At 36.3% G+C, this 23,639-nt stretch overlaps 3 protein-coding genes across 7 annotated transcripts; 1 reads left to right on the plus strand and 2 right to left on the minus strand.

Moving 5' to 3' along the window:
• Positions 1-725: 725 nt before the first annotated feature.
• LOC128031094 (pro-neuropeptide Y-like) lies at positions 726-2,334 on the minus strand. The gene is made up of 4 exons (XM_052619329.1): positions 2,071-2,334; positions 1,435-1,595; positions 1,051-1,167; positions 726-900 (listed from the first exon to the last, which is right to left on the minus strand). The coding sequence occupies exons 1-4, from the start codon at positions 2,152-2,154 to the stop codon at positions 876-878; spliced, it is 387 nt and encodes a 128-aa protein (XP_052475289.1). The 5' UTR covers positions 2,155-2,334; the 3' UTR covers positions 726-875.
• Positions 2,335-3,346: 1,012 nt separating this feature from the next.
• Positions 3,347-15,446, minus strand: stk31 (serine/threonine kinase 31). Of its 5 annotated transcripts, none has more exons than XM_052619324.1 (26): positions 14,531-14,732; positions 14,326-14,408; positions 14,192-14,231; positions 14,047-14,099; positions 13,763-13,858; positions 13,623-13,694; positions 12,705-12,863; positions 12,268-12,587; positions 10,543-10,702; positions 10,334-10,459; positions 9,902-10,009; positions 9,612-9,773; positions 9,331-9,456; positions 8,715-8,897; positions 8,480-8,596; positions 8,168-8,287; positions 7,464-7,595; positions 7,172-7,273; positions 6,786-6,866; positions 6,406-6,531; positions 5,655-5,774; positions 5,458-5,544; positions 4,705-4,854; positions 4,447-4,572; positions 3,668-3,739; positions 3,347-3,591 (listed from the first exon to the last, which is right to left on the minus strand). In XM_052619324.1, the coding sequence occupies exons 3-26, from the start codon at positions 14,220-14,222 to the stop codon at positions 3,487-3,489; spliced, it is 2,934 nt and encodes a 977-aa protein (XP_052475284.1). In that variant the 5' UTR covers positions 14,223-14,231; positions 14,326-14,408; positions 14,531-14,732; the 3' UTR covers positions 3,347-3,486. The 5 variants fall into 5 exon arrangements, with proteins under 5 accessions (XP_052475284.1, XP_052475283.1, XP_052475286.1 ...); XM_052619323.1 differs by having other exon boundaries at positions 14,326-14,412; XM_052619326.1 differs by having other exon boundaries at positions 12,268-12,400; positions 12,473-12,587; positions 14,326-14,732.
• A 1,212-nt stretch (positions 15,447-16,658) lies between these two features.
• snapc3 (small nuclear RNA activating complex, polypeptide 3) lies at positions 16,659-22,447 on the plus strand. The gene is made up of 9 exons (XM_052619328.1): positions 16,659-16,945; positions 17,017-17,088; positions 17,169-17,250; positions 17,329-17,433; positions 17,515-17,664; positions 17,794-17,876; positions 19,950-20,108; positions 20,273-20,380; positions 20,942-22,447. Exons 1-9 carry the CDS (start codon positions 16,704-16,706, stop codon positions 21,087-21,089), a joined length of 1,149 nt encoding a protein of 382 aa, XP_052475288.1. The 5' UTR covers positions 16,659-16,703; the 3' UTR covers positions 21,090-22,447.
• Positions 22,448-23,639: the final 1,192 nt, after the last annotated feature.

A 23,639-nucleotide genomic window follows, 5' to 3' on the forward strand; every position in this document is an offset into this window, starting at 1 on the left:
CAAAAATAAAACATAGCCATCATCGTCATGAAATATTATGTTTGCAATAACAGGAGCACACTAAGCTATTGTATGGTCATTATTATCAGTTATGGCACCGTAATAAGAGATAATTTTCAGGTACATCTTCAGTCCAGGTGGTGACTTCTATTTTAATTCTAATTCTATTTTTATTGTCCAGAAGAGGGCAGCATCAACACATTTAAAGCATTTATTTGCTATATAGCAAATAAATTATTTAAATATATTTATGTGTTGAGGATATATATATATATATATATATATATGATAAATATAATATATATTAAAAATATAATAATATGCACTGAACAAAATTATAAATATTCACTTTTGTTTTTGCCCCCATTTTTCATAAGCTGAGCACAAAGATCTAAGACTTTTTCTATGTACACAAAAAGTCATTTCTCTCAGATATTGTTCACAAATTTGGCTAAATCTGTGTTAGTGAGCACTTCTCCTTTGCTGAGATAATCCATCCACCTCATATCAAGATGCTGATTAGACAGCATGAATATTGCACATGTGTGCATTAGACTGGCCACAAAAGACCACTCTAAACTGTGCAGTTTTACTGTATTGGGGGGTCTGGAAATGTATGTCTGAAAAGTAGCTAAAACCTAAGAATATATTCATGAATAATAAATGTTTTCAGTCTTTTATGAGGTAAAAATGTGTCTGTGCTTAAATTAATGTACAACCACTAATTTTAAATTTCTTCAATGCATTTAATTGACAAACACTGTATAATTAATAATACAGAACATAATGTCCAAAGTGTATGAAAACAATATCAGAGCAAAGGTTTAAAGTTACAAACTGCCATTTCTCTGGTCACCGCTGGCATCCCTTGGTCATTACCAATTGGATATTTCCTTTAATCTGTGAAGACAAAATCATATAACATGAAAAAGAGGCAATTATATATATGAGAAATATTTTATAAACTTATTTATTTAATGGAAAACAATGAAGGCTTAGCACAAAAGATAACATCCAGTCTCCAGCTAAATAAAGTGTTGTAGTTTTAACCTGATCTTGTCAGGTTCAGTGTCTGCTTCATCATATGTTGACTCAGGAATGCTTTCTTGTGTCTCTCTCAACAGCTGACTCATGAACATGGGCTCAGGACTGCTTCTTTTCCCAAACCTGAGAGATGTTAGCACAATCAGAGCAACAAAAGCATCAGAGGAAATAAAAAGACTGCACAAAATTAACGTATTCCCAACATATTCCTTGAAATAAGAGAAAGTATTATTTTAATAATGAACACATGATTAGTGTAAAAAGAAAACGAAGACCTATTTATTTGTAAAGATAATTTCGAATTGTTTTCTAAATACTTTGGGACTAGCTGTTGTCCTGCTTGCTGTATTTCATTTATCAATTTACACAAAAAAATTTTCTCAATATTACCTTTGTCGTGTGATGAGCTTGATATAGTGTCGTAGTGCAGTATAGTATCTGGTCATGTCCTCTGCAGGGATGGCTGTGTCTGGTGTGTATGGATATGAATCTGTGACTGTCACCATCCACATCACAACAATGACCACGAACACCAGCTGATGAGAGGGCATCTAGAAAATAAATGAATGAATGAATAAATAAATGCTGCTAAAAATGTGAAGGCAGCCTAGTTTTGAACAATTACAATTACTTAGACCAGAGCTTGATGTTGTTTTTATAAGAATTAGGCTATTTATATTCATTAGATACAGATTTGTACAAAAATATTAGACAAAAAAAAAAAAGTATTAATTAAATATTTGTATTATTAATTACAACATTTGTACTTTTTAACATTTTTGCACCTTCATAAATATAAATATATAATTTATAATACATGTCAACTGGGTTACTCTTGATTTATAAACAATCTAAGCATGTGTTCGTTCACTGCCATTTTTAATGGTGTAGAATAAAATGTGACTAACTGGACTTGGCTGAAACCGTACAGCTAGCCCTTGCTAGTCTCTAGTTTTGAATAACTTGCATATTAAAACTGACGACCAACATAGGATTAAAACAAAACAGAAAGGTTGTTTTACTCACGTTGCTCTGATGACAGACTCTTTCTTGTGAGCAGCTCTCCTGGATCTCAGGTGTTCTGGTGGACAGAAGGCGATTGCTCGTCATTTATATAACACTCATCTGTAGAGGTGCAGTGCTTAAAACGACAAGAAGGCGTGTCTTCATTGTTACACAAGGTCTAAGAGACAACTTTACAAGGAAATAACTAATTCTCAAACGTCCTGAATGCAGCCAATAACTAGGCTATATTCAGACTTGTCGCATCATACTCACCTGATGCTGTAATCTCTGCAGAAGGTGTTAAAGTAAATGGTCACAAAAAAAATTAAAGCTCTGTCATCATTTACTCACCCTCATATTGTTCCAAACCTGTTATGCATTTCTTTCTTCTGAGGAACAGAACATGTTTTGAAGAATATATATAACCACAGGACATGTTTCATTTAATATAAATTTGAAACAACATGAGAGTTAATTAAAATTTTAATTTATTCCTTTAAGGGTCTAATTTTTTTTTTATTTAAAGCATTTTGGCAAAATGTGAAAATTGCAGGGGTCCGATAACTTGCTGACTTCACTGTATGTCACAATTCTATTTTAGGAAGAAAACTGTAAAAGCCTTTTATCATATGGTGCTATATTCTAGCAAATGACCTTGGGTCACACAGAAAAAGAACTGCAATGTCGAATGACTCTGTGGTCTGATTTCCAATAAATGAAAACCATACTTTGAACCTCTCAGCTTGATGAGCTTCTTCCTTAGTGGCTAAAATCATACCTTTCATCAATGCTGGGACTGCTGTGATTAAAAAAGAAAAAAAAAAGAAGAAGAAGAAAAAAAGAGAGGTGGCTAGTGCAGTATAAAAAAAAAAAAAAGGTAAAACCAGATGACCTATTCAAGGTCAATAATCACAGAGATTGCATCTGAAGAGTGAGGGCGCCCAAGATACTAAAGAAAAGGTGTTATTTTCTTGCTAATTTATTGATGACACCGAAAATGATTATACACTCCTATGATTTCTGTGAATATTCACTAGCATGCCAAACTGTTCGCCCTTTAAGCATTTTTCTCCACTCCATTTTTGAGTCACGTTTTGATAAAAAAAAAAAAAGTAAGCAATTTCAAAGTCAGGTCTTGTCAAGGACTCAGATTAAAGCTGACAGCCTTTCACGTCATGTAGATGTGGACTGGAGCAGGATAAAACATTGCAAATGGGAAAAACCAAGCATCTACAAACAGAAAATGCACCTCATCTTTTCTGACGTACATAATGTATTGACCAAGATTTTCACTTAATTATGCCTTTATAAACTTATTTTTATTTATTCCAGGAACATGAAACAAGGTTTGAGGAATGAACAAACACCTCTTTTTTTTCTTAGAAGAAAATGATAAATAAAAAGGGCAGAGAACGCAAACATGAACACAATTCACTTTTACACATCAACTGAGATGAAGTAGTCTTCCTTTAGGGCCTCAGGAGCAGACAGTCTTGTAGATGAAATCAGCAGCTTTGAGAGGAGCTTGTGCAATTTGGCATCCTGTCAGAGATAAATGTTTAAAACATTTGAGTAATAATTTTTAAATACTATTTATCCGCTCTTATATTCTACATACCAGACCCGAACCACAGAACTCTACATTTTGACGCTCACTCTCTAGAGATCCGCTGAAGTCTGGAACATGCAGCTGTGAATAAAACAAGACTCCTTTACTGACAGAATTTTTTTTGCAGTTTTTATTAATTACACATTTATATACTTCTACTATATTTTACAAACTAGAAATACGTATTCATTTTTGTTTTCATAAACTATAATTTTATTAAATATTAAAAAGACAACAGATAAGAACATAAATAATTAAGAGTTTATGCTCAACAAGGCTGCATTTATTTGATCCAAAACTATTAAAATAATTGTGAAATCTTATTATAATTTAAAATAAATGTTTTCTATTTGAATGAATTTTAAAATGTAATTTATTCCTGTGCTGGAAAAGCTGGATTTTTATTACTCCAGCTTTAATTACAAGTGAAGACATTTATAATGTTTCAAAATAGTTCCATTTCAAATATAGGCTGTTCTTTTGCCCTTTCTATTCAAGAATCTTGAAATAAATGTTTCACGGTATCCACAAAAATATTAAACAGCAAATCGACATATTACAATGATTTCTAAAGGGTCATGTGACACTGAAGACTGGAGAAATGGCTGCTAAATATTCAGCACAGGAAGAAAGTTATTTAAAAAATATGTTATACAAATGTTATAAAAAAAATGTTATAAAATACTTTTTTACTTTATTTTTGATTAAAAAAAAAATAAACTTCTTCAGAAAATGATTGTTCTAGACTTTTAAATGATCGTGTAAGCAAACAAGCAAATAAGTTCTACCCAGAGCATGAGGCCTCCAAAGGCATACATATCACTGGCTGGGGAAGGCAGCTGACCCTGCTTCAGTTCTGGAGCCACCAGACTGATGGAACCAGCCACCATCCCGCTGTCAGACACCCTCTGCTCCTATAAAAAACAAAATAATCAAAGTATTTAATGATCAAGACCAGGTCTGCTTCCATTTAGTTTATTTCCCCAAAATGTACATGAATCCAAACGTCACTGAATATGCTGGGGCTTTTTTTTTTTTACACTTACAGGTGTCTTTGTGAAATCATAATCTCCAACAATGCCTTTCTCTCGGCCGATGGCAAACACGTTGTTGGGATGAAGAGATGCATGAGTAAGAGATGCTGCATGAAGACCCTGCAGTCCCAAAGCTACGCCCTTCATCACCTTCCTAATTTCCTACATTGCAATAACAAAAAAACAAAAAAAAACAATTCCTTAAAAAAGGTTAGCAAATTGTTTCTACTGATGTAGAAACCACATGACAACTGCGGAAGTAGCTTGGCGACAAACTTCAACTAGAAAGAGACGCTGATTTCGCTTGGGTTTTACTCGACAGGTGAGTTGTTTTGATTCATATCTTTACAAAAAACGTATGCTTTTATAACGATCAACAAGATTAGTATTATGGGGCTTACACGCCCAACGGGGGCCATCGCGTCTCTAGACCTGCGTGAGGATGCGTCTGATCCATAGTCTGATCGCGTCTTTGCATTGATTTTGTATGTAATCTACTCGCACAAATCCTTGAACTCGCGTTAAATCCATGATTTATCTTTCCGTCTGATTGATGGCCGTCAGCGGTTAGGTAGAAGACAAACAATGGAACAAATCCCATCATTCCACGCTCCTTCTTAGCATTAATGGCATCAAACCACGCGATTGTTATTGTTTTGATAATGCGCCCTCTAGTGGCTGGTCCTACAACCTGTACCTTTAATCTGACAAACATTACCACTTGTCTACAGTGTTGACAAATGCATGTGGTTCGGATGCACTTACAGAAAAGGACAGTGGAGAGGATCTCTGAATGGCCCGGAGACTTCCATTAGAGTAGTGTGGTACCATGACGTATGCCAGTGGATCAGACTGGACAAAACAGAAGACACTTTACGCATGAGCTGAAACATGACGGAAATGTTAAGGTCCACTCTGCTTTATGAAGTCAGAATCTAGTATAGTAAAAGATGAAAGACAACTTTGCCGCAAAACAGCGCCAGGAGAGGAACGGTTGTGGCGGGACTCTGCTGCTGAGCTCTGTGATAGTGTGCGGCTTGTTCAAGCATCTTCGCCTCGGACTCTTCATCCACAGCATAGCACTGCAAACATCCCTCAACTCTTTTACAAACATTCAGCAATGGACAGCAACGATATCTAGATATTCAATATCTAACGGTATATCCTGGAAAACATGTATCACAGATTCCACACAATATTAAGCAGTTTTCAACATTAAAAATACAACTACTAATACTAATACTAATACTAATAATAATAATAATAATAATAAAAGCACTCCAAAAAAAAAAAAAAAAGTACTAAATTAACCTATACAATGCTTTCTGAAGAATCAAGTGACATTGAAGCCTGGAGTAATGGCTGCTGAGAATTCAGCTTTGCCTTCCAAGGAATACATTAAATTTTACCATACATTAAGATGTAGTTACATGCATTAAGAAATAGAGTTATTTTAGACAATATTAGAGCATAAAAAACATCCTACAAAAAACATTAAAAGATTTCACCAACCCTTAACATTTGAACGGTCATTTATATATTCAATTTCTTTCTTTGTGTGTGTGTGTTTGGTAACTTAATATATATTTTTAAATTTGGAATATAAAGTTTAATAATGAGTATGTGTGTTCCACACTTGGCTTGTAGTGTACATATATTCTCACTGTACTTTTACCAAAACAAGGCAAAGGAACATTTTTGGCTATAACCAACCTTCAGGACTATTTTCTGTCCCTGGAAATCTGTGCTTAGAAGAGGTCTCCTCCCACTCAGCTCTCTCATCGGGTCCGCGTCAAACATGTCTCTGTCCAAGCTCTTCATTAACAGTCCTGCAGACCTCTGGAAGCACACATTTGCAGAAAGAGATTAACTATCACTCTGTTCCAATGCTCACAGACCTTAAACATACATCTTCCATCCTCTGTAGTCAGAGAATATTCCCAAAAAGTTTACAGTACACTTAGGCTCATACTGTAAAATTCCAGTCATTTGTTACAGCACATAAAATCATGCTAAATGAATAAATACATTAATTTAAAACACTACACATTTCTTAAGGCTGTGGTATTGGTACTGACAAAACAAGAACTCACCATATAGCCATTGATATCTGCATCAGGATAGATCAACGGCAACTCAGGAAAGCCTCTTTTCATGAGGTCACACAGCATTATCTGTACATCAACACAAAAGGTAAAAAGTAATTTGACCTTCAACACAAAACTAATGCTCCATAATTTTTTTATTATATATTTTTATTTAACAATTCAGCATTTACATTTCTATCCCATTGGAAACCACTGTTCTAAGGTATAAACAGTATTATGTAGTTCTTTGGGTGGACTACAAATCTAATAAAACAAAAAAGTATGGCATCCTGCATGCATGAATAATGTATTGTATTGCCATTCTTTTAACCGTGTCTGCACTAGAACCTAAGCCCTGTATCTTAGAATATAAAAGATCTTTAAACGCATACATATTGCTTCTTTTCATGGCTGATTTCTTGAAAGAGAGCATTTCTGGTCTCAGCGATCTCCTCCTTCTTCTTAAGAATCTCTGGCAGGTCCAGTTCTTCTGCCTGCAGGAAACTCAAACTGATAAAGGCAACCAGCTCTCCCAAGTTAACCAATGAACAGACATGCATAAATAGTGCTGCATAAATAATCTAAATCAAACCAATAAATCTATATTTAGACCCCGGCTATCTGAGCTCCCAGCACTGTGTACATTTTGTGTTTTCAGAGCACATTAGTTGGAGATGTTCTCACCTCCTCCAGACAGCTGACCTCCACCAGTTTCCAGCGCAGCTGAGATCTCAGGCTCCTGATGCGCTTCTTCACCGCAAACAGCTCGTCTGCTTTAGGAGGGCCGATCTGGCACTGCTGTATTTCCTGCTTAAACTGCAGTTAAACATTATGACTGTTAAAGCTAACAAATAAAATTGATATTGAAAATTATCATGCACTGTATACATTAGTTTGAAAGCTTGGGGTAAGACTTTTTTTTTTTTCGGTATGCATGCATAAAATGGAAAAAAAAGTGACAGTACACCTATTTATGATGTTACAAAAGATTTCAAATAAAAACTTTCTAATGATCAAAATATAAGAGAAAAAGCATTACTTTTTCCATAAAAAATATTAAGCAGTATAACTGTTTTCAACATTAATAATAATAGAAAATATTAATTCAGTACCTATATCGACATATTCAAATAATTTCTGAAGGATCATGTGACAATAATAAGTTAAAACAAAATAAAACAAATTCAAAACAGTTATTTTAAATCATAATAGTATTCACAATACTTTTCATCAAATAAATAATTATATATATATATATATATATATATATATATATGTGTGTAAACTCTTATTGACCTGACCAAAACATTTGAACGGTAGGGTGTATATTTTTATGAATCTCGATAGAATCAGATTCTCAAAATTAATCCAAAGAAAGAATCTCTTACCTGTGTGTTGTGTTCGTACTTTTGCCTGATCGCATTTAACATACTTAGTTCTCTCTGGATGCCCTGCATGGCTTTATTGAAGGCACTAATCACCACTTTCCTCCCTTGATCATCTTGTTCCTATAACAGTGAGAAACATTTTCCATTCAGTAATTGTGAGCTTTGTTTTCAATATCAACATCTGATATTGCACAGAATAAAGTCCCTTGAGAAGACCTGGGTGTTTGTGCCCTTGCTCAAGAGAGAGAATGCACACTGAAATGCAGATATAGTGTAGTAGAAAAATGTGAAGATCAGGACAGAAACTCTTACAGAGGATTCAGTACTGAGTTCTTCACACAAGGCTTTGTCAGCATTCATCAGGATCTCTTCCACACCGTCAGCAACATCTTCTTCGGTCAATGATGTTTTCTCCATCAAATATGAAAACTGAAACAAAGGATTCATCTTATAAAACAGTAAATAAAGTTCCTTGATACTACAAACCATGTTTTATAAAGCTATAAAGGTAAACAATCACCTACCAGGTTTACATTAGCAAACGTACCTTGCTAAGCCTGGTTGCCCAGCTGCTAAGAGCAAGGAGAGCTTCATCTGTAGTTTTTCGCACATTTTTGATCTTCTGTTGTTTGTGCTCCTTCCACTCACAGAACTTCTCAAAAGAGCACTCTTCGGTCTGCTCCCCCAGCATAACGGAGCTAAACATTGCCGTCAATGAGGATGCAACCTCCTATATATGTGCAGAAGACACAAAGTACAGTAATGAAAAGCTGGCAATGTTCACATTTTATGCATTTTTTGTTTTGTTTCAATTTACGGCCTTTTCACACGTTTATTAAGTAGAAAACAAGCACCTCAAGAAATATATCGGATACTTTACAGAGGCCTAATCTGACTAAATTCAACCCTAAACTATCTCTGTGAGAAATTGGGAAAGTGGTGTAATTGTAACCAGTTTTTTTTTCTTTAAACTCAAATAAAATGTACAAATATTAGATAATGTAAACGTATCTTAAACTGAAATAAAATAGGTGAAAAAAAAAACTATTATAAATGACAAAATAGCATAAAATTACTAAAGCGAATTAAAAGGCTGAAAATATCAAATCAAACACTATAATATAATGCTAAATAAAATAATACTTGTTTGTCTATACTCATACCTTCAGCCTGTGCAAGCGTTCATTGATTGGCAGCTTGTCCACCTCCTGCAGGAAGTCATCTACAGCAGCTAAGAGCGCGCCTCGAGCCTCATTCCTAATGTTCACCAGTGACTCTACTTCCACCATCTGACAGAACACACACAAGCAGTCTGAGAAGCAATGCCACAGTCAACAGAAGAACAACTGTAATACAGTTGAGAGGCTCCTAACAAGAACAGTTCTCTCATACACTGGTTCATTCACATCCATTGATTGATCAGAAGAATGTACATTTTACTCACGGTCTGACAGCCTCTTAGATTCTCCAAGGTTTGATCATACGCGTTCCACGCAAGGTCCAGCCTCTCGGAGCTCAACGGCACTGAGATCCTGTAGTTCATGATGATGGTGATGGACTCTAATAGGTGATCTTCATCAGAGGAGCATGCACTACTCTCCCTGAGGTTCAAACCAATCATTTTAAGTCAGAAACATTGTCTAAATCAAGTCAGGAGTAGAGGCAAGTTTACATTAAGCCACTAAAACGGACAAAAAGAAGCATTTAAGAAGAGGAAAAATGATTTTGCCTTAGTTTCCTCAAAGAATCCACTTTCTTAGCCAGCTGGGATATTCTGTCTGCAATTGTTGTAGGATGATTATGTTCAGTCTCCTTTGTCTTCTCGTAACTCTCCTTCAGCATCTGCAAAGAACAACCCTTTATACACATATTGCATTGACAGATTGTAGCATTGTTCTGCATTCTGCAATGTGTGAGACTTCTGATGTGTTGTGCTCTATAGTATAACTAAATACATACTATTTGCACTACAAACAGTGCGTTTATAGTTACAATAATACGATAAGAAATTGCAATATCAAGCAGCATAAGCCGTTTTGTGCAGCAGAAAATAAATGGAAATGGATGACACTGGAAGCCAAGCACATACAAGATGGGTGCACGTTCATAAAATGAGGTGGATGCAACAAACTGAACAATAACGTGTGTGAAACAGCTCATGGGCACCTGGAGCTCTAATTTGGCCTCCTCTAGCTGCTGCCCCAGGAGAGATGCATACTGCTGGATGGCACTTCCTTCCTCTTTTAGCTTCTTGATCTGCATGTCCTTAGCATTTATCACCTCTCGCATCATCTGAGTACACATAAGAGCACAGCGGTCACAAATTGTCTCAGGCGGTAAATGGTAAATCATTTGAAACAATGAGAAAGAGCCACCTGTAGTTCAGACTCGGTTTCATTCGGCACCTGCTCAATGTCCTGAGAGCACACCTGCTGTGCATTTGCATCAGTTTTTGAGGACTGGATCTCAGTAAGAGGTTCCTGATCTACATTCAGTTTCTCCAAAGGTTGGAGAGCAACGCTGGTTTTCTGCTCCCTAAAGCATGTAGAAAAACATATAACTCAGAACATTTATGGAGAGATGTTCAGGATAATCATGTGGATGCTATACCCAACTGCTATGATTAAAGGGGGGGTGAAATGCTCGTTTTCACTCAATATCCTGTTAATCTTGTGTACCTATAGAGTAGTACTGCATCCTTCATAACTCCAAATAGTCTTTAGTTTTATTATATTCATAAGAGAAAGATAGTCTGTGCCGATTTTTCCCTGAAAAACACGACCGGCTGGAGGCGTGACGTGTGGGCGGAGCTAAAGAATCACGAGCGCCAGTAGGCTTTTGTGTTGAGAGCGTTTGGAAGCTGTGACATTACCGTGAGGGAAAAAACATCCAAAACAAACCATGGCTAACAGTCAGATTCAGCCGTTTATTTATGATCCAGAATCAGATCCCGAGGCTGAAACTGAACGAGAGCAGCAGCAGCAACGACTCGCTCCGAGCGGGTCTCGAACCCGGGTCTCCGATGGGAGGCGGACGCACTAACAAGAAGGCAGAGATATTTGAAGCAGTTTTACTCACCGCCTGCGGTTCCAACACACAATCGTGACCCTTTTTCGTTGGGACTGCATTATCCTTAAGAAATAAACGATGTGCAAATCCGTCGTCAAACTGGGCCTTGTTTGTAAAACAAGCATCTTCGAAATGCAGGGAACAAACAAAAACACTTGCACAACTCCGTTGATGCTCTTTAAAAATAAACTCCATCCACTGGTCCCTTAATGCGGTTTCTCTTTTGGTAATCTGTGCAGGGTTGTCTTGCCCTGGAAACCAAAAACGCACTCCTTTTGTGACATTTCGCGACGCTCTCGCTCTGATCAGTGAATGTCTGTTGTGCTCTCAGTGCTCTGCTATACAGGAGCGCGCGCTCTTCCGGCAGAAGTGCCTCAGGACCCATATAAGGAATTCCGCTCCATCTAACGTCACACAGAGCCATACTCAAAAAAAACTTTCCGAAACTTGTGACAAACCGGAAGGAGTATTTTTGGAACAGAAATACTCCTTCAAACGTACAACTTAATTTTTTAAACTTTGTCCGTGTTTAGAATCCAACTCTATAACAGTGTAAAAAAACTCAGTATGCATAAAATAGCATTTCACCCCCCCTTTCATCCTTAAAAGGACAGTCTACATTTAAAAATGAAAAGGATAGTTCCCCCAAACTTGAAAATTCTGGGTCTATGGGTTTGGAATGACATGAGGGTGAGTGATCAATTACAGCGTTGTCATTTTGGGGCAAACTATCCCTTCAAAATTATGTCATCATTTACTCACCCTCATGTTATTGAAAACCTGTGTGACATCCTTTCTTCTGTGGAAAACACATACACACAAAAATATATTCTAAAGAATGTTGGTAGCCAAATGGTTTCAGGTCCTATTGACTTCCATGGAATGTACAATAAATCCAACATTTTCAACATTCTTCAAAAGATCTTCTATTTTCTTCCAATAAAAATGAGTAAAAGATGATAGAATTTTCATATTTGGGTCGACTATCCCTATCAATGCTTCTAATATTGTCTGTGTGTCTCAAAACGTACTTAATCATTTGAGGCTTCTGATCTGAGAATATCGGACGCAGTTTGGGCATGCATCCCAATGAAGAGCCAAGTGTGTCCAACTCCCCCGGGGTGTTTCTGCTGGGCCACAGTCCTGGGCACTCCTGAAGGTTTACTGTGGGAAGGGAGTTCTCCCTGTTTCCTGGGAGACTGACTTTGGCGAACTTAAATTTCAATAGTTCCTCACCAATGTCAAGATTCCCCTGGAAGGCTTCCACCAGGATGGTTCCATCAAAGCAAACTGACTTTTTATGGACACGCAACTTTTTTCCATGAATCATATTGTGAAGGAAGGACTTCCCCTTGTGACAACACAGTTGTATAAGAGTCAAAGCAAAAGCAAGAACAAATCTCAGATGCATTTAAAATTACATACATAGGTAAACAGTCCAACCTTCAAAAACAGTTTTGTCAAATACCTGCAAAAAAAGTGGGGAATCCTGCTCGCTCGACACATGAAAGCCCCAGAACCTGTACTTTTTCGCAAGTCCTGTTGTCTGCAGTTCTTCTGGGAGTTCGACTAAATCAGACCGACTGACGATCTCTGTATTTCCATAGTCAATGTACAAAATACAGAACTGAGAAAAAAAAAAAAAAGAGACAAATCAAAATCTGATATTCGTGAGAACCACATCAGTATTTAAACAATAAAAAAACAGCCTCAAAGTAACTTTGTCTACTATAATAAAAAAAAATGACACATCAGGAAATGAAAACCACAGTCATGCATCATTCTACATACACTGTTTTATTCTTCTTCGGGCGGCTGCTATACTAAAATTACTCAAATAGTCCTATTCACTATTTTGAATACCACATGTTATCAGACGCTTTTGGTCTCTGAATAAATTGACATGGGTCACAGACACTAAACAGGGTTGCTGCATTTACATCCATTTCTATATAAAGTCTGGGGCCACTGTCATGTCCAGTAAAACAAATCATTTTGACCCACTTCTGATTTTAGCATGCAACAGTGGCACACGCTTTTTCAGCAGCTTAGGTTCTGGAAGTGTTTTCCCCCTTCCATTTAAAAAAAGCCAAACCATCTAGCTACGAGGTGAAGCACAACATTACAAACTTTGATTTGAATCAAACAAATAGACAAAGGTACAAGACTGTGAAGAAAATGATGGAGAAATATACAGTAAAATGGGATTTTTACTTCCAGAATCCGGAAGCTGCACAACTATTATGTCCCTTGTTGAGGCTGCTATCTGATTTCCCACCCTCACCTAACCGTACTAGGACATGAGGGAAGTACTAAATAATAAAACTGAGGTTTGGAATTTGGCACAATGGTGGACCCTTCTTGATTTTCTCATCTTTTTACACACCTTGTCTTCTGATTGCTGTTGCACAGTACACCTGTACCAGCACTTGTCCTCCGAATATCGTGCCCCATAGACCTACACAGAAAATGGAAAAGAGTCATCTAATCTTTTTGACTTTTCCTATTTGACCACGTATTACTCGCCTTGTGTGAACTCGGTCTTCCCATCAGTATAGGGGCAATGGGGCATTTTTCTGTCAGCATAACATTTATCTTCTCATTTATTTTGTCTGTCACATTCTGGTGAAACAAAAACAACCGAATTAAAAAAAAATTAAAAACTCTAAAAATATATGGTTCAAGTAATTTACATTTTCAATCCTTAAACTAATAATAGCAGCTAAATCAATGTAACGTTAATCAGACACCGAAGAGATATTGTCATGTCAAATTGACTTGGTAAACAGTAGCCTAAATATTTAGCTTACCTGAGCCCAAAACGTGATGGCATCAACAACATGAGTGACAACCACCAGTTCCACTGCATTAATAAAAAACAATAAGCAAAATTAATTAAACAAACATTAGCTCGCAGGTACGTCTTCGAAAACCACGAGAAAAGCGTCAACTTACTTTTTTCAGGCTGAATCACGGACTGCTCCATGAGATTTGCCTAAATCAACAACATGGCAGCCGATCGTTTTAGCTTTCCGCGAGGCTCTAATGATAGTAATGTTAGTTTTATTTTGAATATGATTTCGTCTTACCAATATTTAGAAACTTGCTACTGGAAATTTCCTTGCTAGTCCACAGATCGCTCAAAATCGCAGCCGGTTTGTTCTGTTAATGGCTTGCTTATAGCGAGAAATATAATGGGAAACTGTTCAGTTTTATGAATGAGGAAAGTTTATTCAGTTGCCTATCTCGGTTAATGTTAGTTTTTTGTCTCTCTAAGTGAATAAAGTAACCTACACGGGATATTTTGCTGATATTGCCAATGGCCGATATTTTAATTTTAACTACAAATGAAATGTATTTTAGCTAAATATAATCTAATAATTCAGACCTTTGATTAAAAAAATAAAGTAAAATTAAATAAAATCACATCTTCGTATTAGTGACGTCCGATTGCCAGCCGTTGCAAATGCAAACTCGACCTTATAACTCGGATCTTTTCAACGATTCACTTGAATCGATCTGAGCGAATCGATGACGAATCAATTTTGAGCAAGTTCACAATCAACAGCTGAGAACCAGGGGTGTAACGATTCACTCGTTTTCTCGATGCATCGATTAGAAATCCTGACGATGCATATGCATAAATCTTGAAACATGCCCTGCAATTTAATGTTCAAATCCATCCTAAATATGTGAGATTAGAATAAGTGTGTCCCAAAGCATAGTATGTTGAAAAGAGTACACTAAAAGTCCCCAGATGGTCCTCTATTTCAGATTTCTGGAAGATTTTTGAAGTGTGGATCAGTGCACACTCTAAAGGCAAAAATTGCCCACAATCCATTGCTAACGAGGTGAATCACAACATTACAAACTTTGATTTAAATCAAACAAAGGTACAAGACTGTGAATGAAAATGATGGAGAAATATACAGTAAAATGGGATTTTTACTTCCAGAATCCGGAAGCTGCACAACTATTACGTCCCTTGTTGAGGCTGCTATCTGATTTCCCACCCTCACCTAACTGTACTGGGGCATGAGGGAAGTAATAAATAATAAAACTGAGGTTTGGAATTTGGCACAATGGTGGACCCTTCTTGATTTTCTCATCTTTTTACACACCTTGTCTTCTGATTGCTGTTGCACAGTACACCTGTACCAGCACTTGTCCTCTGAATATCATGCCCCATAGACCTACACAGAAAATGGAAAAGAGTCATCTAATCTTTTTGACTTTTCCTATTTGACCACATATTAACGTTACTCGCCTTGTGTGTACTCGGTCTTCCCATCAGTATAGGGGCACTGGGTCATTTTTCTGTCAGAGGTTTAAGCTACTCATAATCAGCATTTAACCTGGTAAAAAAATATATTTATTTATTGTTAAATGCAAAAATTGCCCACAATCCATTGCGCTTTGGCGAAGGACATGTTAGAAAAATGGCAAATGTGCCAGAGAGGTATACAAAAAGGCGTTTGAGCTACTCATAATCAGCATTTAACCTGGTAAAAAAAAGTATTTATTTATTGTTATCCGTGTGATAGAGAATGGGAATCACACCGCATTGGATTCTGCTATTGTTTTAGGTCACACTCTGGGGCCTGTTCTTCGTACATCGCTAGCTGGATTTGATCGTAGTGCAGTTATAAAAACAATATTAAAAAAAACTTTTTCATTATTTGTCAGTGAAACTCAGTTTTTACAAGCTGAACTGTATGGGTTCATATATTCAGAGAAAAATGCTGCATGTTGATTCAGAACATATAATGTGAATATAATTATTTGCATCTCATATTAGCATCTCCATCTCATTTGCTTGGTGACTGTTAAAACAACATTTCCCACAAACCTTAGCGCAAAGCAGGAACATGAGGTGTATGTGTACAGTACATTCGAAGATGAGAACAGTGCTCCTGAAACGTTGGTCACCATTGAAGAAGAAATAGAAATTAATACATTTAGCAGACGCTTTTATCCAAAGGCAATCAATTTTTACCTATCATGTGTTCATGTAGAAGAACATTGTTTGGTCATATTCAAAATTGCAAAATGCATTGGCCATACTGCTTTACATTTTTCACCATCCAAAATGAATTAGCATGAGCCTGGGAACTGTAGTCTGTGTGGATGATCAGAAACAGTAGAGCATGCACCATTACATTTTCCTGCTTATGATAATGAAAGAGCATTTCTTTTGGAAGAAATAGGGATAGAGAATGTTACACTTAAAACTCTTTTGAATAATGGCTTGAATCATTATACAATTTTATATGACATACTTTTTAAAAAAGTAGTTTTGTTTAACAGGATTTAGAGGTTTTAGTTTTTTTGTTGCCCTTCCTATCCCTTCATTTGTTTCCAGACTCCGGCCCAGCAGGTGGCGGGAATGCACCAATCGATTGTTTGCCGACCGCCATAAAAAGAAGTAGAAGAAGAAGTTTGCGCCAATGTTGTTTCAAAGCTCGTCATGGCTGAGTCCAGTGCTTTGACGTGCGAAGAAAAGCAAGATGAAAACGTGCCTGTTTACGAGTTTGTGGATGTAAACTCTAAGGAGTTTCATATCGGCGCTTTTCGAGATTTGTGGCTGGATGTGTTGTCTCCGGAGGTGTATTCATACGCGGACACAGCTCCTGAGATAGAGGACGTGGAGTTCATCGAAGAGATGGGGATCGAGCCAAAGACCCTGGAGGAACTCAAAACCATCTGCAGGTATTACAGAGACATTAGTTTGGTTTTTGATTCATGTATTACTTATTTTATGACACATATTGCCTTTTCAGTGTTGATTCTCTGAGAAGTCCACACGAAGACACAGACAATGTACCATCAGATCTTCATTTATCCACTTTAAAGTAAGTCAAAGTCTCTCCTCCCAGCACTGAATACGATTAAAATATCTAATGACATGGATACAAATATCCTGCTTTTTCAGATTACGCAAGAGAAGACAAGACTATAAAGAAACTCTCACCCGAGACACTGCTGACAGACATGAAGTCTACGCCAATGAAATGGTTTGTTTATTTAAAAGTAATCCAAACACATCATCTAAATATGAAATTTACACTCTCAATCTTTTTTTTTTTATGCAGGAGATGATGTCTGTGGGTAAGAAGCCTGATAATCACAGTGACCTGATTCCTGAGGGAGAAATCATATTGACCTTTAATATTATGTATCCCGTTCTGTTTCAGCGGGTATGTCCTGCATGCAGTTTCATAAAGCAGTAGCCTCTGTAAGTTTTTCCACTGACTGAATGTTTGTTTTAATTGTGCCAGTTTAAGTTCGTGAGGGCGTATCAGACCCTGCATGTGTTGGGCTCTCAAAAGCTGAGCGATCTGAGAGATGCCATCTGCTGCGTCAGTGACCTGCAGGTGTTTGGAGAGTTCAGCAACACTCCCGATATGGTACCACAGTTCATCAGCAAGGTCAGAGACAAACACATACACAGGATGGCGTGAAAACACTCCATATAAATTGCATTCGAGCAGGGCTAAACTGACGTCGACATAGAATTCAAACATACTGCTGAAAAGTGTATTTGTTTTTTTTCTTAGGATCATTACAAGTCTGCTTTCTTCTTCTTCAATGGAACGTTCTTCAATGACACACGGTTCCCCGAATGCCAAGACATCAGCAAGTAAGACTTTAATATGTAGTTTAATACTAAATAAAATGCTAATGTTTAAAGGGGACATTGGATGCCTGTTTTCAACAAGTTGGTATGATTCTTTAGGGTCTTCATGAAATGTCTGCAACATACTTTGTGCAATTCCTCAGTGGTCGTGTATGGGATTCTTTTCCCGCCAAATGTATTGCAGTCACAGATCGAAAAATAATGCACATAAATAAAATATTTAAAAAAACGTGTAAAATAATAACGCACAAAACCGAAAAACAAATGCAATTTTTTAAAATAACAAACAGTGCAGTCATGGATTACACAAATCTGAAACATGTATTCAATATTTTCCAAATCCCAAACAAAATCAGGTTTCCTGCTCATATATTATTTTTTTGTGTGCTTGTGGTCTTTTCCCCTTTTCCACTTTCTGCGCTTGCGTTTCTAAAAGTTGCAGTTTGAATTTCATGTAAATCAGGGCAGGCTTCAGCGTCACCATTGGCCCAAAGTTCTAGTTTTTTGTGAAAAAATAAACAATGCAAAAATTGAAATCCAATTGTACTTTATGAAATTAAACTTCTATTTTCAATAAATGTATGCTGTAATAAACATGTAAACACTGCAAAATGCACTGCAAGGCTGAGGGATAGTTAGGGCCCATGAAATTATTTAGATGTTTTTCTAAATTAGTTTTATTTTTTCCACAAAAAAAAAAAAAATCAATTTTAATTTCTCTACTTTTTAATAGTTAAATCTAATGTCATTAATTAAAAAGCATGTCTAATTAATTTAAATCATGAAACTTGTACATTTTAACATCAATTTTTTAAAAGTTGAACAAAAATTACATCTAGGGCCCTAATTCTCACTATGTTATATATATTTTTGTCACCGAATTCTGTATTTTAGCATGTCTAATTATTTTAACGCATAGAACAATTAATAAAAAAAATTCATAAAAGTAACCTTATGAATTTTTTCCCTCAGAAATTCTGTTGTGTATTTACAAATTATTTGGTTATCAAATGAAGGCATAAAACATTAATTTAATTTATCTTTTAATGATAAAAAAATTAAGCAAACTTTACTATTAAAATGAAGACATGAAAGAAATGTGTGATTTTATTCCTTAAATAATCTTTGTTTAGTAGTAGTAGTAGTAGTAGTAGGCTATGAACATTTTACTGAAATAGTAATATTTCAGTAGAAACGGATTGCCGCAAATACCTTTACAGTTCTGTGTATGTGATGTGACTCTAGTTTTACTCAAATCAAACGGTCGAATGCTCATGAGATGACTTAGAGCAGTTCTGGAGATGTTCATCATGTGTTCACGTCCTCATTTAGACAGACGGCAGATGCTGAAATCACGAATTAAACTGAATTCTGTTTTTATGACTGGATAAAGTCATTTTCCCACTTATTATGTGTCCCTTGCCTGAGGTGAACATAGGATCTTGCATACCACTACTGGTGAAAAGGCCAGTGTAATGCAAATATATCTGAAATGTCTGGGCCATGATATTGTTGTGTTCTCGCGAGATCTCATGCCACCCCTACCTTCAAGTAATCCACTGCGTCTTCAGCTGCTCAGATATTGGGAGTAAATAGTGACTGCTGTTCATTCTTACATCCAATAACAAAACACCTGAACGTTTTACAGCTCACTCAGCGCGTGTTTACGCTGAATTGTCAGTGTCCGCCGTGGGAGGGGCCTGTGCAAACAGACTTGTTCAGAGAAAGTGCTTATGATTTGTGGGGATTTAAAAACAATTACTTAGTTGTATCATTCTATGGTTTGGTTGTGTACACACTGACAACACATTTAAGTTCAAACACTGTGGGGAAAAAAAGTGAATTTTGCATCTGATGTTAAAAAATGTTTTTTTAAAAAAAAGAAAACTTTTAAAATTTGGTAAATTCATCAAAAGGCGATTGTATGCCTTTTAGAATAATTCTAGGGTGTTATTGCCCAGTAAACAATGTTTTTGCTATCTTTTTTTGACAAAAAAAAAGTTAATTGAAGAGTTTGTTTTCAGAATTTTCAGACTGTGTATTTGCTAATATATCTAATTTGTTTATTTGCTTTAGGACAACACGGGAGTGGACCAGAACCAGAGACTTCCCAGAATTCAAGACTGCAAAGATGGAGGACACGTCTTTCTATGACCTGAAGATGAAAGTCGGGTTTCCATATTTATACACTCACCAGGGTGATTGTGAGCATGTTATTATCCTCACTGATGTCAGGTCAGCCCTTCCTCAGTTCATGCTCATTTTCCTAGACTTCATACACATTTCTTTTTAAAGCTTCTAGAAATGTTTCTAAAAGTGTACTTACAAAAAAATTGCAGGTTGGTGTTCCACAGTAATAAAAATGATGTTTGATTTGTTTCTGTCTTATATGGTGTTAGACTTGTCCATCAGGATGACTGTTTGGACATGAAGCTCTACCCACTCATCACTCATAAGCATCGAGTCGTGACTCGGAAGTGTTCTGTGTGTCATCTCTATATCAGCAGGTAAACCGTAAGCTTATAGAACGGTTCAGAACTGTCAATTTTTTGGTCAATAGGTTTTCAAAAAATCCTAAATTACTGTTTTCTTTTGAAATTTTTGTTTGGGTTTTTACAACAGCAGTTTTCAGTTTATTACTTATATTCCGTGGTTAACATTTTTTTTAAGAGACTTTCATGTTTTAATGCAAATTTCTAAACTTTTTTTTTTTTTTTCTGCTTTTTAAATAGTTTCTAGAAATTGGACAACTACCAGAAAGATGTGCGTTTGTGTGCTTGATAAATCTGTTGTAGTACTTATGTAACTTTTTTTTTAAAGCGCACAATGGTTTCAGAATTTAGTTTTAATATTAGTTTACAGATGAAAATTTTTCATCAAGATTTATCAATATCAGACCTTATTTTACTCTCTAACTTTAAAAACTGCTATTATAAAAACCCATTAGAAAGTTTGGAATTATTTTCTGGGTTTAAAATTATAAAAAAAACCAAGCAGTTCACTAATTTAGTACTATTGAAGAAATATTTTGAATATTGAAAGGAATTTGTTTTATCTTTGCATGGCAGATGGATAACAACCAGTGATGCTTTTGCCCCTACGGACCCCTGCCTGTTTTGTGACCAGTGCTTTCGGATGTTTCATTATGATGATAAAGGGAGAAAACTAGGAGATTTCCTGGCCTATGCCTACGTTGATCCAGGCACATTTAATTGATCTTAAGCTTTAGATGCACCACTATGATATAGTTTCTAAATGGTAAATAGTTTTGTTCATGGTTAAGAGTGTCAACAATTATGGTGTTGAAAGCTGTGTATCCAGGAATTAAATTATAAATTGGATGCTTAACCAAATTCTCATCACTAAAGTGAGTAAGATGTGTTGAGTTTAATTTTGCTGTAGCTCCGCTATTATTTAAGGGCCAATGAATGTACTTTTATTAGGGCACAAGCCCCTAGAAAGCCACTTGAATTTTTTTCAAGGTTTTCACACAGTTTGCAATCTGCAGCTGTCAGAGCTGGGTAGGGATTCACATGGAGGGGTCTGTCCATGGCACAGTTTTATAGAGCCATTTTCAAAGGACTCTGTAGCACACTCTGTTTTACCTACAGTCACCAAAATTCATACACCTATAGATCTCCACCCTGAACATCTTTCTTGTTGACAGACCCAACAGGTTCTTGGCTATTCAGGGTTTAGTGAAAACTGCATGCTGTGGAATTTAAGATACTCCTCCTAGCGTTTTCAGCACAATGTGTAGGTTAATCTAGAATTGTTTTGGAAAGTGAATTATGCATAGGAAAAACCTTAAAAGATATTGTTCTCAACTTGGATTTAAGCTATGCAAATAGATCTATGCAGTCACTATTTACTCCCGGCCAATCAAAACGCTGGAACTGAAAGGTACTTGAAAATACCTCCTCCTCAGGAAAGATTAAAAGGTTCTCTTCAACACAAAGAAGTGTGCTAAGATGTTGTGGATCTACTGTGTGCTAAGAAAAATGTGATAAGCCAAGATGTGCTAAGCTGCAAGGAAATTTGAGGAGTTTTATAACTGCCACAGCCCACAGCAACTATTGGTCCTCCATTTGTGAGATCCAAACTAGTAGGATATTCTCCCACAGCTTTAGAATTGTCTCGTAATCAGCGATCCTTTTCCTGCATGCTGGTTGTCTGGATCTTCTATACAGACTTCAGAACCTTCACCTTCAAGTCTCCTCTGTTTGTGTGTTTGCAGACCAAGGACATTTTCCATGCTCAGGACTTTATTGTTCACTAGTGCTTTGTGTTTAAGACTGAAATAGAGCGGACTCATTTCTTCCCACTTTAGCATTGTCCAGATCAACAAGTGGATGAAGTTGCAACCCAGACGCATTTAGTTGTCAATCAAGAATAAGGTTTACCTTATTATTCCCAGGGAACTACATTTTCCATAAGATAACGTCCATAGCAACATCCAACTCTGTCACTTGCACCTACCAATCTTTTGCACTTTATCCATTCTTTGTACCCATTTAGTAGTTGTTAGTTACTCTTGTCTTTTCTTTTGTTAATAAAAAACCCTTTTATTACAATTGTGTCTTCCTTGTGTTGATAATTTAGTAAGAAGATCTACAAGTTAACAATCTCTAAAATCCTTCGGATTGATCCGACTACAACTTCTTTTAATTTATGCAGTTCTTATTTATTCAACAATCTTACATGATTGTTCTTTACTGTCAAGGTAAAATTCCTTGCTGGTACCACATAAACTAGTGTAACCAAAACTAAATCTTAAAGGGGTAATTTAATGCTGCTAAAAAACATTCTTTTCCACATAATGTACATTATTGTTTCTTCTCTATGCCCTGCCTTCTGAAACTTGTCGATTTGTACAAAGCTCATGGATCTGAAAAGCGAGGTGTGCTCTGATTGGCCAGCTATCCAGTGCATTGTGGTTGGCCAAATACCTCAAGCATATGACGGAAATGTTATGCCCCTTAACATATTTTGATCCCCTGTCTGGTCAGAGAAAAGAGAAATAATTAAAACCCATTATAAATGTGATATAAACATGATTCATAGTTGTGTCCTCTTTTGGAAGCTTCACACACCTGGAGTGAGCGAGTGTATTGAATCGATTCGCTGTCTACCCAAAGATACACAGCCCCACTGAGAACTGAATTAGCCATGGGACACATACATGTGTCAGGCCTGTTTGATACAACTTTAATGCCATATAGCAATATGCACATGAATGGCTTCGAAAGAATGGATTTGCTGGATTGCGGATCATCAAGACTTATTGAGTCAATTCAATAATCCAATTGAAGTATTGCAAGAAAAATAATTGCACATAAAAAGAAAGAAAAATATCAAAATATATATGAAACAGGAAAAGCAATGATTTTGCAACACATATTTTACATGGCCAAAAAGTAGCTAGTATGGATAGTTATTTACTTGCAACACTGCTTTTATTTTGAGTCTTAATTTAATTGCTATTGAGCAGAATACTGTTCCTGAAGGCTCACTCTTAATTCTCTTTTGAGAGCATTCATAACTATGTATGTGTGTACTCCCAGATTTATCATCTTTCATTGTAGACGTCATGAAGCAGGAATTGTGATTTTCAGGTGCTGTCATTTACATCAGACCACAAGGAGGTGCAAGACCTCTACAAAAGCTCAATCATGTACTGTAATTCAACCGATCATTGTTATTTTTTGTGTCCATAAGTGAAGTATGACTGAGAATTGAGAATTTTTGTCAAAGCAAAGTTTTGAA

Source organism: Carassius gibelio, chromosome A16, assembly GCF_023724105.1.
Source record: "Carassius gibelio isolate Cgi1373 ecotype wild population from Czech Republic chromosome A16, carGib1.2-hapl.c, whole genome shotgun sequence".
Lineage (NCBI taxonomy): Eukaryota > Metazoa > Chordata > Actinopteri > Cypriniformes > Cyprinidae > Carassius > Carassius gibelio.

Bases quoted from the DNA above. Each gene is read 5' to 3' on its own strand.
- LOC128031094 (XM_052619329.1), bottom strand. From the start codon at position 2,154: ATGACGAGCAATCGCCTTCTGTCCACCAGAACACCTGAGATCCAGGAG. The intron at 1,596-2,070 runs GTGAGTAAAACA...TTTATTTTCTAG, and splicing joins GAGTCTGTCATCAGAGCAAC to ATGCCCTCTCATCAGCTGGT. The intron at 901-1,050 runs GTTAAAACTACA...TTGTCTTCACAG, and splicing joins ACTGAACCTGACAAGATCAG to ATTAAAGGAAATATCCAATT.
- stk31 (XM_052619324.1), bottom strand. From the start codon at position 14,222: ATGGAGCAGTCCGTGATTCAGCCTGAAAAAA. The intron at 8,288-8,479 runs GTAAGAGTTTCT...TCACTGTTATAG, and splicing joins AACTCAGTACTGAATCCTCT to GAACAAGATGATCAAGGGAG. The intron at 4,855-5,457 runs GTAAGTGCATCC...ATTGCAATGTAG, and splicing joins CCTCTCCACTGTCCTTTTCT to GAAATTAGGAAGGTGATGAA.
- snapc3 (XM_052619328.1), top strand. From the start codon at position 16,704: ATGGCTGAGTCCAGTGCTTTGACGTGCGAAGAAAAGCAAGATGAAAAC. The intron at 17,251-17,328 runs GTTTGTTTATTT...TTTTTTATGCAG, and splicing joins AAGTCTACGCCAATGAAATG to GAGATGATGTCTGTGGGTAA. The intron at 20,381-20,941 runs GTAAACCGTAAG...TTTGCATGGCAG, and splicing joins TGTCATCTCTATATCAGCAG to ATGGATAACAACCAGTGATG.